Raw genomic sequence first — 15,621 nt, forward strand, 5'->3', positions numbered from 1 at the left:
TCTGTCAGGCTATGGAGCCCAAGACACAAATTAGATTTCAAGTATCATGCTGCTGATACTGCAGAGCCTGAATCTTGTGAGATATGACCAGAATGAATACAAAATGCTTCTATTAAAAGCACTACGCGAAAGAGGTCTTCAAGAATACACTCTTCAGAACCATCATTTTCTCACAACTGTTTCTCAAGTCATCTTGGGGGGGGGGGGGGAGAGGAATATTTTAAAAATCTGTTGATTTCAAGTATTATATTTATTGTCTCTGGTGATCTAGGATTACTCCATAGTATGAATCGGCTATTTTAACCCAAATTGTGATTTGCCATATCTGTCTACAACACTTAAGCAACAGAACAGTCAAAATTTAAACTACGCTAACCCGAAGCTGTAGTCTCAGAGCCAGCGAGAGATGTGTTTGCATCCCCATTGCTGTAGAAAAAACATCTCCATCTCTTCCAAATACAAACTTAGAAATCCACATTTGCATAAACAACAAAAATTTACAAGCAACTTTACAAAACGAGCAATGAATGGTCTTTACTCCTTAAGAAAAAAATAAAAAAAGAGGGGAGAGAGAATGGATGGTAATGGCAACTGAGGCAGCACTGAAAAAGCCGCAGTAAAGATGTCTGTAGAGAGAAGTTCTGCTTAATAGTTTTGAACAGGAGCACACAAAAGTTTTTCCCTGCATACATCTTTAAGTAGCTGAAGACCGAAGTTGGATCTGGAAATGGAGTTCGTAGGCAATTTTGAGGAAACGAAGAACAGTTAACTCAATATTTACAGGTTAAATAAAAAGCACCTGAGAAAAAATGGTCTTTAATGTGACCAAAGAGGCATCAAGTGAAGGAGAAAAAATAACAGCCTTGCAACACTTCAGAACAAAGAAGAAAGAGGCAGAAAGAAGGGATGCCGGGAATAAAAGAGCCAAAGATTACATAAAAGAAAAGAAAGCCAGAGAAGACCAGAGGTTCATCCATGTGCAGGAGATGCAACTGTACATGACTGAGGACTTTTTCCTCATGCAATGAGCCGAACCAGCCAACAGGAAATTGACTGTGTTGAGAGCAGGGACACGGGATGAAAAAGATCTCAGTGGTTCGATGGAAATAAAGGGAAGAAAAAAAAAAAAAAAAGAAGATTCCAGCAATCTTCAAGTGAATCCCTTTCATCTCTAGAAAGGGCAAAGAGGCACGACAGGATGAACAGGCTGTTCTAAAGAAGTTACAGTGCCTCATCCCTGCAGGCCAGTCAAAGCCCTGAAGTATAGGCTCAGCTTTGTTCCAGGCTAAAGGCTATTCAGATAGACTAATAAAATTAAAGTAAGGAAATGGAAACTTCCATAGGAAAAAAAAAAAATCTAGGGAGCTTAATGCATTCTCTTTAGCGAGAGTTTTCATGCCATTCCAGATTTCTTAGGAAAAAAAAAAAAAAAAAAAAACACAGGACAATGAATATTAAATCAGGGATGATAAAATTTAGGAAGTTTAATGCCTATAAGTGGGGAAAAAAAAAAAAAAAAAAAAGAGAAGTGATTTGGACTTAAACAGGCTTGTTAGATTGTTCTCAGTAGGATAAAAATCTCAACTCTTCCTTCAGAATAGTATTTGACAGAATTTAAACTGGAACATATAAGGGAAACAGGTAAAATAAAACAATACAGAGGAGGCATAAATAACCCTTTCTTACCAGAGAAAGATAACTAAGTTTTCTAAAACATTTCCCTTATTCTAGGTCTCATCCATCATCTGTTTGACATAGTACCATAATGTATTTAAATCAGGAAATACTACCAATTCCAAGAGGGATTAGAATATAATATAGTATTGGTATAATATAGTATTAGTATTTCAGTTCTTTGTGCCATTTAAGAGAGGAGTGACATTCAGAGAGAGAATATTCAGAATTCAGAAATACAACAGAAGGCACAATTTGTGCACTTCGCACAAAGAATTTCTCCTATAAAAGGACTTCACCAGTTGAAGACATCCAAGATGGATTTCAGTATCTCACCAGTGGTCTCACACCCATACATTTGGATAGAAAAGGACCAGCTCAGTTCAAGCGCGCTAGCTGGGGAAGCCAAACACAAAGCGAGTCTTTGTAAATGCTTTCAGATTAAAATATCCTGCGATGTCCTAGCCAAAAAAAAAAAATTGCAACAACAAAAAAAAAATCTTAAAAGCAAAAAAGAACACTTCTATAGGTTATTTTTCAACTCAGTATTTTATGTCAAAATTATTTCATCTTTTTAATTGATGATCAAGGTGTCTTGCCCTGTGTTCGCATGCATCCAAAACCAAACTAGTCACTGTGATCCCCGCACTGCCTAATTCCGAAGTTGTATTTTAGCCACCTGAACCTGACAGAATGGGCTTGTTTTGCACACTTCCTTTTCATGAAAGTTACCCAGAGAACAAAGGCCTTCAAGTCTGCAACTTGTCATGTTTTCTTGCTACAAAATAATCTGATATGGTAGCAGTCCCATGATTTCCGAATCAATAGGTTTTCACTGTCATCACCAGAATCGGGTATCCAAATTCTTTGCCCATTTTTTGGCAGAGCTGGATGCGTGCAGCCTTTTTAAAATAGCTTATGACAACACTGAAAAAGTTATTAAAATTTTCGGCTTGACAGTTTTGTCTCCACACAGAATTCAGACAAGGCAAACTAACTGAAGAGCCTTGAAAAAAATTAAATCATGAATATGCACATAACGGCACAAAAGATGACTCATGAAAAACGTAATCGTTCCCCTCTGCAAATTGTTTTCACACAGAAGGAAAAATTGTGCACTTCTGGGAAAATCTGTAAGATTATCAGGTGAAAAATAAATAATAATTATTGTCCCGCTGCCCACTTTTATAAGAGGGTTTTTTTTCCTTTTTCAGTTTTCCCCCAAGAAAAATTAAGTTCCCATAGCACAAAAATGATCTTGGATACAACCAAGTAACAGAAACAAGACACTTGGCATAACAGTCAACCATTATTCCATTTCTGGTTTTTATTTTGCTCCTTACTGTGCAGTAACTTAACTTACAAGCAGCAGTAAGACAAGGGGCAGGTCACGGAAAATATTCTTAAACAAAGGATATTGAGTTTTTAAGCACACAGTTTGTGTTCAGCAATGGCTGATGCATCTCAGATGATGAAATGTGCACACCCCAAGGTAAGAAGCGTTCCCAGGTAACCCCCTAAATGCTGCCCCTGACGTTTGCAAGCAAGGCCGCTGCTTTCTGTGGTATTTGAATGATGATACCCTTGGCCATTTGAAAATTTCGGCAGCCGATCAGATTTTTTGAATGATCATTTTGGAGTCTAAGAGGAAGCAAATAAAACCAAGTTAATAACATACGTGATCATCGTGAGAGCACTAGCTCCGTTTCTTCCACTTTGACGCAGCACGTGGTTCTAAAAAGACAGCTCACAACTACTCTGCAGGAGCTGCCAGAGGAAAAAGCAAAAGCTTTTGGACAGAGATGAGCCAACAGGACTTCTTCAGACCCTGCCGCTTACTGGGCTAAAACCCAGCATGTCATATTCAAAGAAATATTGACCCAGCAGATCGAGAATTAGGAACTGTTGACAGTCTTCATTTGATCATGCAGGTACATAAAGACAGTTCTGCTGAGCTACTGAAGAGAGGTTCGATGCCACGTGGTACATGCGGGGCCCAGGCAGCCCGTCTCCTGCTCAGCCCTGGCTTCTTTCTAGCAGAGTAGCTCCCACCATCCAAGACCACGATCTGGCCTCCTCTTCCTCCAGCTGCAGGCCTTAGGATCTTGAATGGCTTGTGGGAATAACAAACATGCACTAAGCATATGATTAAGCCTTAGTTCCAGATGTCAGAACTGTTCTTTGTCGTGTTTCCCCTCTATCCCTCCTGCATTGAATTGTGACAGGTTTAAACTCTTTTCACAGTTGCTGCATCTTGCAAGCTTACTCAAGTTTATTTTCATTTAGATTTCAGACCAAGACCGAAGTTTAAAGGAAATCACTTAAGCAGATGTGTCATGAACAGCAAAAGAAACCTCAAATGCAAAACTTGAAATCCAGCTTATAAAGATTTCAAAGACTCAGTTACTTTTACTACAGGAAAATTAAAGGTCATTTATTCCTGGATGCAACCTAAGAGTGAAAACAAGAATTAGAAAAATTGAGAAAAATTTCATAAAGAGAAGATTGATTACCCTAATTTGGAGGAAGGTAACTATCTCCTCACTTTAGAAGGAAGTTAGTCATCACGGCATCTTATCTCCAGTCATGTCGCCAGAGGGAAGGAAGGAAGCTGCTGGCACACACTTCTCTTCCTAACACCAAACTCTACCCACACTGTCATCACATGGCCCTGAGGCATTCAATCTGCCACCGTGGCATCTGCCTATCTGCCCCATGCCAGATTTTGGGAGAATGAGGCTGAGCAAGTTAAGTGAGCTAACAGATGAATAGTAGAAGTAGCGCTCAGTAGCAAGAGCTAAAGCTAATTATAACATGTCAGGCAAAAAACAGATGCAGTAGGAAGTTTTATGAATTAGTTGAAATTCAACAGAAGCTTTTGGTTGAGTTTCTTAACCTTAAAATCAGGTTCCTTTAGTCAAAAGTTCCAGGACAGCTCTGCCCCATTTTCTCTCTTGGGATCATGGATCCAAGGCCTCCCAGCACCTACAAGTATAGATCTGCCATAGGATGGGAGGTGGAGAAGCTACAGCTGGAAAACAGTCTGCAGCTCCCTGCTATGCTAAGATTCCCCAGGACCTCTAGGACACAGTGAGCACTTTGACTCCTGCAGAGATCTCAGCTCTGGCAATTTCACAGCCCAAATTACCAGCTGCACAGAAAGATCCTTCATAACCCCACCCCCCCCAGTTCCCAGGCTTCTTACTGTACAATTGTTGGCATGAACTCCCTGAGACCACAACCCTTAAGCCACCTGAACGTCACCATCAGAGGATGGAAATCTCATGGCTTTCAGGTTCCACAGGCACCAGAGTATCAATACTGCACACTAATATAAGTGACCACATAATGAAAAATTAAAGTATGCACAGAGTAATACTAGCAAAGCAACAGAGGAGAATTTATTCGTATAATACATGAACACATTTAGATGTTTCAAGACAACCCCTGTAAGCAATTTTGTTTCATGTTATGAATAGCTTGGTTATTTCTAACCCCCAAAAAATAGGAGGGGTTGCCATTGGTAGCATTTATTGTCATTACTCATACAACTCAAACCCAAATCCCCTTACCAAGCAGTGCTTCAGTGTTCCCTTCAGACAACAAAACAACACAAACTTCTGGTTTTGAAAATGGGTGTATATTCCTTCCCCATTAATGACCTGTCACAGTTCTTGTGCCCAACATTACAGCTGTAACCATAGTACCAACCTTTTACAGCATCTTCAAGGTAAGTCTTAGGCTACGCTTACATCTACAAGAAGTGTGACGTGACAATCTGACTTGTAGAGCAAGATGTTTGGCGCTAAGAATCCAGCTTTCACTCTACATGCATTTCAAAGGGCCATACTTCAAACAAAATCTTACCTGGTCCAGTGGACTGAACACTTGCCAAGTAGCCAAGACACACAGCTTTATCAGAGAAGAACCTCATTCATGCATTGACACCATCGTGTGATGCAAATTGAAGCGTGAAAAGCAAGGAAGACTCAGATTTATTTCAAGAGCATTCAACTGACCCAAGATAAAAATGGCAGTGCAGGTGCACCCTTGTTCTCCCAACAACTTTCCACACCACTAGTATCCCTCATCACCATGGGAACATGCAGCACTGAGATAAGATCCATTCAGATAACCGTCATTCCAACTAAAGTCAGTTTAATCCTTTTCAGGCTTCAGCATCTGTCCTCCTATATGCATAAGTAAGCAACACTCATTAATCTACATAATCTAATTTTAGTTAAGCAGGCCAAGAAATCATCGAACTGTCATCCCCTGTAAGTCTTCCCTTTCTATTGCAACAGTGGTCAAATTTTAGTTATATATGATGAAAATCCATACTGGGTAAGAAAAGTTTTCCCCAATTTATTTGTTTGGGTTTTTTTCACTTGATAACAAAGTACCCTAAGCTTCCTCAGAGACTTGCACCACACAAGACTACCTAAGAGAATAAGCCATGTTCTCTTTTTTTTTTCCCTCATTCTAAAAATGAATCACAGGAATATTAATTGCTTAGGATTGCAAGTGCCTGGAGCCAAGCTCCTATATATATATATATATGCGCAACAAGATTGTTTGTTTTCACATGTAAATCCAATATCATCTTTGATTTATTGATGCTTACATCTTGTTTACTATCAGGAGCTACAAAACACAGAAAAGATTTATACTAAGTCAAATAATTTGGCTATCAAGGAAATACAATGGATTTTAGAATGACACCAGAACCCTAACATTTACAAGTATTTTCAATAACGAAAACACTCCATGAAATTTCAAGTTCATCAGTTACTACACATTTGTTATTTAAAAAAAATAAATACTTGATCTCTACTCTACAGCCTTAACATTGATATTATACAGCTTGACTAATAATCTTAATCTTAAGTGTATCAATTTTCATTAGAGGAGTGTTTATTTTCTTTTCCTCTACTCATTCCAGATTTTTTTAATGTAGTCTCTACCAAGAGAGAAGTGTCCCAACCCCCAAAAAAACACATGCATTTACTTTTATGTACCATTTTAACACTGTTTTTGAGACCCGATATATATTTTTGTACGGATAATCAACATTCCTCAGGCTATTGCATTTCCCACAGAACACCAAGTTAAAGCTTTATTAATTTGTCTGGAGACATATAGGGACTACGTGCTTTTCTTGAGAAGTGACAACACTGATGACCCACTAAAAGAAAAAAAATTTTCTCTGCTAATTATAACATGGAATGAATATCCTTTAATAACATTCTTTATTATGAGAATAAATACATAAAACAAATGCAATATATTAGCCACATTTCCTCATATACATTCAGAATATAACAGGAAGCTAATAGGCATAATCATCAGAATTAGTTGAACAAACAAATTTTTACTAAGCCAACAACACTGAAGGAAAGCTGGAAAGTTTATGCACTAGTAGCGGGCAAAGAACATGTGATTTCAGTGTTTCCTTGATATTGATTTGAAGACAAACATACTGTAGTTATAAGCACGAACTGATGGAAGCATTCAGCTCCGTGCGGTGGCTGTTTGAGGTTGTTCTGACTGCAACTGCTTTCCAAGGTATTCCCTGAAATACAACAAAAGATTAGATTGAGAAACATTCTAGAATGTGGGGAGTAGGATAGTGGTGGGAACTATGAGGTAGAGAAAGAGGAAAAAGCTTTAAGTTTATAATTATTCCTTCAAATAATGTCTACTAATATTTGATAGTCAACTGGAGCTACTATGACAGTACCTAAGCTTTAGGTATTATCACCTATCCCTCTGGAAAGAAGGTATGAACCGAACATCAACAAAATCGTAAAGAAAAAGCCCAGTGGTAATATTTGGAAGTCCTGGGAACTGTTACAGAACACCCACAAAGCCCACACATTTTGCTTGTTGAACATACATATTAGCAAGTGTGGCAAAGTATTTAAAAGTATCTCTTCCCAAAACCCAGCTGCATGAGCACAAGTAATACCAATGGACGTACTGGCAATTTAACCCATAAGCTAGCAAAACAGACACTGACTGAAGAACTGCATGTTCAAGTTGGAAGAAAGAAAAGATATCCAAGCCAGGCCCACTGTATACTAACATTTTCTTTAAAGTGTTTTTCTCACCTGTATTTAGAAGTGCTCTACATCACTTATTTTATACTTGTCCTCTCAACACTGGAACAAACACCCCCTCAAATTCTTAGCACTTGCCTTGAGCAACAATATCTAAATTCTATGGAAAAATACTGCACAATTCCTCTGACTGTTCCCATTTTTCACTGTGTCCTGTGAAAGCAGCTCAACACTTCACAGAACCACAAAGAAGCCAAAAGAGGTCTTTAGTAATATCTGGGTTGTTGCTTGTTACAGAAAATAAACTTCAATAATTGTACCATTGTATCAGCTGAAAGAGAAAAGTTTCAGGAACTGTGAAATGTAGGGGGTGTTTTTCCATTGCTGATCATACACTTAGCATCACAGTTTTTCCTCACTACACAGGTATTTCAACCTACACAGGTTAAACCTTAGAAGCAGTTCAGAGAAGTGATGTTCAGAATGAAGCCTTTTTAAAGAGGAAAAAAAAAAACTCACTCAAGAGTATGCACTTTCACTTTATTTAAAAAAAAAACAAAAAACAGACACACACACACATAACAGTTCTTATCGCACATTTCAAAAACTAGTTTCCAGCTTGGTGCCCTGTTAGGGAATAGGTGCTATTCCCTATGCATTACAATTCCTATCGGACAATGAAGTTTAGCATCGCAACTGTACCACCCAACAGAACTTTCCTCAGTTTTATAGTTAAGTATCTAGAAAAGCAAAATTCCTATAAAGTACAATGTTAACTTCAAACTCCACTAGCAAATAAAATAACACATAATTTGTATGCTGAGCTATATGTTATGATTTAGCACCTTCCTTCACAGCTTCATCGGGTGTTGCTGCAGGATCACAGTACTTTAATGCTCGGGTTGCACTCAATAGGTATGACTCGATCACAATAGGAGGTTATCACCCTCAAAGTAGAGACTCCTGATGGCAAAGAAAGAAATGAACTGCTTTCTTGTGGTTTTGCAGGACCCAAAATTGTTCCACTAAAACAGACAAAATTTGACAGCCATCCAAAAATACAACCAGCCACTATGGAAGGGCTTCCAAACTCAAACCTCCTCCTGTTCCCTCAGTGTTTTGTTTGTTTGTTTCTCCTTTGTTTCACCCCTATATGCATGTACTGATTCCAGTTTCTTATCTGACAACCAGCCTTGAAACAACTGATGCTTGCTGCACGCACAGCTGTGCTCACAGCATCACAAGCCTGCAGAGTTATTTATTCTTAAAGCACACACAAACCATCTTGAATGTGAAATTCCTATGCAATCACTCAGAAGTAGGAAAATGAATCAAGCTAACAATCCATAACAGTACAACTATTGCACAGCTTACATTGGTTCAGACAGATGCTCAAGTCTTACTAAAATCCAACCATAAGACAGCGTGTTCAGCAAAAACCTCTGAGAAGGCAGAGCAGTAGCATATTTTGTAGGTACTGAGTGCCTTAACAGACATATTCAACTTCTAAGGACGTACAGTAGATAGTATAGTACAGTTCCCTACAAAACCTTTTACTTCAGTCATTCATTTGCAGCTGTGAGGTTTAAGTCCAGGAACAAGGAAAAGCTCTTATCCCATTTCCCCATACAGAATGAGTATCTGCAGTTACTGCTCTGTGCTGCCATGCTGCAAACCCAGGTGAAAACCCCATACTGTCCCTACCTCATCACTTCTTCAGCCACTGCCAAGGGCCGTTGTAATGCAAAAGTCTTGTCACACCTGCTGTTACAAGTACCAGTTAATTTTCTGTTTAGTTATCATTTCCAACTGTCACTAGTTAACCTAGGGCAATTTCTTGCATGGCTCATGCTGGATAATGAGCGGGATTGGTAAGAGACTGATCGGAAGAAGGGACTTAGCTTCTCAACATTAAGCTTTTATGAGCAGCCTTGGGAGAACAGACTGACAGGTTACTCTGCCAGGCCTTTGGTCTCTTCTGCTCTCGTCTTCCACTAAAACTCAAACTACCAAGAGTAGCTTCAGTAGGCTCCTGTTCTCCTTCTGTTAAAATACATACTAAAAGGAAAGGAAGATTCAAGTATGTTTTTCACATCCTGGTATTTCATCACAGCAGGAGGTTAAGTAGCACTGTAAGCTTCAGTCTTCACACATAATTCGGACACAGGCATCCATCACTATGTTATTACAAATCAAGTGTCTAAGATTTTTTTATTTATCCTGCACTGTTACTTAGTTAAATCTTAAGAGAAAAACTGGGATTTTAGAATTACTGTTTACCCCACAAAATTAAAACTACCTTTAAGAATGCAAGCGTTCCACACATTGCAGTATAAGAGCATGTATAATGAAAGAAGGATAGATCTTGTCACCAAGATATATCACTTCACAAAATGTTCAAAACAGCATCTGACAGATTAGAGATGCATGCTACAATGGAAAGTAATGAGGTATTAGACTTGATTTTTATAATTACAAGATATAAACCCATAAATTGGACCACTTCTCCCTATTTTAAACTTATTTTGTTAGTCTTCCCTTCATAACTGCAGAAGACCACCTTTAGCATAACAAAGGCATTGTGGCTGGTCCTTTGCAAATACATCAAGTTTCTAAGATGGTTAAACTCAGCAGCAAAAGTATACAACATACGAGTGCGGCCGTTACTGGCAGAGATTCATGCATGCCTGATCAGCTCATATTAGAGACTAAGACAAAACACATCCTGCTAGTATTTAACATCGCTGAACTTTGGTGCCTACATACCCATTGTCTTTCAATACACAGTCTAACAAGTACTACCATTTTTCCCTTCCAACCAGGCCAAGCAGGTCTGCAGGGTGTCACTCAATACCTGTTCTATAGGTGTAGAAAATGCAAGTACAAAGTTGTGGAATAAGAGCAAAACGCTGTCCTGGCCAACAAATTCAGTCACCAATTCTTTCCACTAGAAAGCTGCCTTTTACCTTGAGCAGGCATTGTATTATTGTATATATTTCAAAAGCCAGTGAGAAGTAGTAAACATTCTCTCAATATAAATGCAACAGCTGTCCAGCTGTTATATAAGGCTCATTTTTCTTTTAAATCATTTAAGAGGATGAAGGGAAGTGAAATTCTATGTACCAATAGGCCAGTACTATTGAGCATGTTTACATATAATGCTTTTTTCATTAGCGGCTCTCCAGAAACAGAATGAAAGTTACCACGTGCTTAATGGTGCTCCCTCAAGTCAATAAGCATCTGGAAAAATCTGTGCTCTCCCACATGAATAGACTTACAGTTAAGCCTGTCATTTTGGTATATTCCCCGTGTTGGGATTGCAGAGATGAACTCCATGGATATTTTTAAGGTACCTTAGAACAGTTCTAACAGCACTAACTTGGAATCAGCACTAGAAATCACACAACAAAGAGCAAGAATGCAATTTGTCCTCTAGCATTAATAATCAAGATGTAAAGTTCATTGAGCAAAGGCCCAAGTACCTTGGAAGTTCAAATACACAAGTTTTGCTCTTTGGAACCAGAAGTTTTACTTTGAATGTTTTCCTCACGCTGGAACAGAAAGGCCTTTATAAAGGTCACCTTCAGCTGACTTCTGACTTCCTTCAACATAAAATCATCCTTATTACAAAGCAGCCAAAGCTGGTCCAGAGAAGCTTGCATTTACAGTTAACTGCATTCATACACAAAACAATTGATTCAGTATAAATTTACAAGAGCACAAAATATTACCTCTGCACTGCAGAAAAGCATCAAAACATGCAAGTGTAGTACATCACTGCTGAGAGTAACTACAGTCTTCCATTTCTCAACTAAAGCTCAGACAAACAAAACCTGAAACACTGCATTTTCTCACTTCCTTGGTCATTCAGAACTCTAACGGTGAGGCATAAGTAATTTCCATTTGCAAATTAATCTTTTCATTCATATTAGAATAACCAAGTGAGATTCCTTCCACACCAGCAATTTCCCATTTTTCAGACCTAATTTTTAAACACACATTTTCTGAGGTATCCAAAGTGCTTTTTCCGAGAAGAAAAGTAAACTTAGAGGCGAATACATGAATTTGTTGCATCTTGAATCCTTACTGCAATTTGTCACTTCATCCAGTTTAATTTAATTAGTTTTGTTGGCTTATGAGAGACACTGACACCCTCAAGCAGAGATATACTTAAGTGTGGGTAATTGCAACAAATGTTTAAAGGTCATTTAGGAAAAGGCACAAGAAACTGACCCAACATACAACCCATCAAATTCAGTGAGTATGGAATAAGGAGACAATTGCAAACTGGCACAAGACCTGACCTGAATATTTCATAATACTTTTCAGATTGAGCTAAGGACCATTGTCAACAACAAACAATCTATGGTAGATGGAAAGTTTTAAGGTTTCAACAGATTTCTAGAGACCATGTGCTAAAAGGAACAAGCCTTGCAGTTTAAGAACTTTTAGTGATACACTCCAATTCCAGTGCAGTTAGATTTACCTGTCCTTTAAGGAAAACTGAAAATTCTTCTTTTTGGCAGGCAAAGGAAGAGAAGTAGATGAAGCATAGAAGAAAGGAAGGATGAAATTTTCCTATTCTATCTTTTCTGACAACATTTGTCTTAAATCTTGCTTAAATTTATTCAAGAATTATGTTATCCAAAAAATATTTGACTAACTTGAACAGCTGTAATTTCTAGCTTCTTTTAGCAGACTGAATTTCCCAAGAAACAGAATGCTTTCCTTTGACAAAGAACAAGATAAAAATGATTTTATTTTTCTCTATCTAAACATAAAGTCCCATGCTTTTGAAAGTGAAAATGAAAAGCAAGTGCTAAAGAAATTCTTCCCATTATGAAAGAGTACAGAAGTGTAATAAAGCTACAATAAAGAGTCTGCCACATGACTCAAGCAATCTAAAAGACATTGCCAACACACACTGGTACAGACAAATCATAAAGATACAATGAATAGTTAAACAAGTTCAAAGGACAGGCAGCAGATGGAATAGCTTGTACAGACAGAACAGATTTGCCACCTTTACACTGCATTTCTCCTATGGGTCTAATAACCTTTATTTGGTGACAAAGAGACACTGCAAGAACCTCGTTTCCATTCAGCAGTTTCCCTTCAGAGAGGTTTTGTCCATTTTTGGAAGAGTAGTTGTATGTAAAATTGTGAACTGGAAGTCTACAAGCTATAAAGAAACAGCAGATCAATGAGCTCCTATTACAAGGCTATTACTCAAACATTTTATTAGATTTTAAAAGAAAAATCTATGAAATTCAAGTCAATGCGTGCCTTTCTATTAGGGACTCATTTTCCACATCTAAGATGTGCTATGAGCTAACACTTACACAGACACATTCTGTGAATTAAAAAGAACCAACTTCACTGAACTATGCAACTTGGTTTGAAAGCGGTTTTATATTTAATCAGAAGATTTAGTTGCCACATAATGCTTTCAATACCTAAGAGCTTTAAGTTTGCACAGAATATTTCAGAATGACTGACATAAATCATGTTTAACTGAATTTTCCTATCAGGAAATCCAATCTTTAAAGTAACACCGATCAGAAGTGAAACTACCAAAAAGTTACTACTTTGGTGACATGCTTTTTCAGCATAGCACATGCAAATGAACAATTTATTTGAAAAAAGAAATTGAAAAATGAGCAGGATGTTTGATATTTACAAAATATTTGCTCCACATTAACAGAAGCTCTAGAAATATTAAAGTGTGTTTTACAAACAGTGCAGATCTCATGACAGATAACATGATCAGAGTGTACACGCACAATACAGAATCACAGAATTTTCAGAGTTGGAAGGGACCTCTAGAGATCATCTAGTCCAACTCCCCGATACAAACCACAGTCCCTACCTGTATGGAATGAAGCTTTACAAGAATACGTATTTCTGTTCCAACAAAAAGATGGAGCACTCATACCAGATATCAAGTGTGCCTTTTGCCTAACTTGTCTCATTCTAGCTGGGAACTGTTCTCTTAAAAAAAATGTTAATTTTTATCAGGGACACAGTCTATCTTCTCAAACTCTTCAGTTAATTAACTTCTATTAACTACTACAAAGGAATTCTACTGATGATGAAGGCTAATAAACAGGAAAAATAAATACAGCGGATTGCATTACCAAGCAGGCATTGTTTCCTTTTCCATTTAAGACTACTCTATTAAGCATTACACGCCTGAGTATTGGGAAGGAAAAAAAACAAGGGGGGGGGGGGGGGAGGCCAAACTTTATGGCTGCCAGCTATCATTACACCTTCACTTCTCACTACCAAAAGCAAGCAAGGTACAGAAGCTGTCTTAGGAGATACATGGACTTCAGAGAGCAAAGTTTACACCAAAGAAGAATAGTGACAAATGCTGAATATTCCATGCTAACTCTATCAAACAATAGGTTCTAAATATAGCATACTGCAAATCCTAGGCAGTCTCACATTTTTTTAATGTCTCTCTGCATTACCAGTCATTTTAAAAGATGAAAATCAAGTAATTTTGTCTGGGATGTGCACTATGAAAATCATATATGAATCTATTGCATTCAAAGCTTATCTGAATTTGTCACTTCATTCAGTATGCTGTTTATTAATTTTACTTCCAATACCATACTTGATCATGCATCAGTGATGCATCCTAACTCCCATTGTTTAGCATCCTCCAACATACTCATACTCTCCATGTTGGTATCAATTCATTGAAGAGCACTTTATTCTAAAAGTCTGCCTGTTTAAAGGAGGTTTATAGCCCAGAGCGTGCACAGGTGAACAGACTCTGGGGAGATGAGGCACCATACCTGAACCCAGAGGTAGAGATGCAATCCCTCACTAACAGCAGCTCACTACTAAGGCATAAGCAGAAAGTAGTTTAGTCAACAGGAGCAAATGCCGAAAGATGCTACGAGTTCTGCCATTAAAAATAAATGAGTTTGCAGTCAGATCCACCATGGTTTCAGTAGCACATGTATGAATACCAAAGAACTTTTGACCTATAGAGATTAAACCACTGCAGTTTACTTTGTTCATACAAATGTAAAGAGGACACATGATCCATCTCTGCACAGTTCAGCTAGACTGGATGTTTTATCAATTCTCTTTTATTTCTGACCTCAGGTCTGCAACTCTCAACAGCACTGCTGCTGACAGAGCAAGAAAAAAGGAACATACTGCACTTACTAAATTAATCATGAGCAAACTTCGCTGGGCCTAACCCAGCTAGAAGATAAGCAAGTGGTACAAACTAATACACTATGTTCTAGGTTACCAGCAAAACAATAAAAAAATTATACATTAAATGCAGAACATTTGGAATTCACCTAGCTCTTATTTTAGTGAAGTAATAGAAGGTTGGAATTAAACCCTTTAGAATGAAGCCAGGAGACTATAGGTTCACAAATCTTAAAGACAGAAGATTATTCCCACTGCTCAACTTCAGGCAGTGAAGCTGCTCTGCATTGCCCTGAAAAACAATCTACTTGTCTCTGTTGCTCACACAACAGAGACACAGACAGTGCGATTGAGTGCATCCTCAGCAAGTCTTCCAGCAACATCAAGCTGAGGGGCGTGGTCAACATGATGGAAGGAAGGGATGTCATCCAGAGGGACCTGGACAGGCTGGAGAGGTGGGCCTGTGCAAACATCATGAAATTCAACACGGCCAAGTGCAAGGTCCTGCTCCTAAGACGTGGCAATCCCAAGCACAAATACAGGCTGGGTGGAAAATGGATTAAAAGCAGCCCTGAGGAGAAGGACTTGGGGGTGTTGGTGGATGAGAAGCTCAGCGTGACCCAGCAACGTGTGCTTGCAGCCCAGAAATCCAACTGCATCCTGGGTTGCATCAAAAGAAGTATGGTCAGCAGGTCAAGGGAAGTGATTCTGTCCC

General features: G+C 38.3%; 1 protein-coding gene across 1 annotated transcript in view; it reads right to left on the reverse strand.

Moving 5' to 3' along the window:
• Positions 1-6,904: 6,904 nt before the first annotated feature.
• ATP6V1H (ATPase H+ transporting V1 subunit H) overlaps positions 6,905-15,621 on the reverse strand; it is a 49,795-nt gene continuing 41,078 nt past the window's right edge. Inside the window, exon 14 of the mRNA XM_082479038.1 lies at positions 6,905-7,246. Within this exon, the coding sequence (XP_082335164.1) occupies positions 7,186-7,246 (61 nt within the window). The 3' untranslated portion in view covers positions 6,905-7,185. The remainder of the gene's footprint in view (positions 7,247-15,621) is intronic.

Source organism: Vanellus vanellus (assembly GCF_965231255.1).
Source record: "Vanellus vanellus genome assembly, chromosome: 2".
NCBI lineage: Eukaryota > Metazoa > Chordata > Aves > Charadriiformes > Charadriidae > Vanellus > Vanellus vanellus.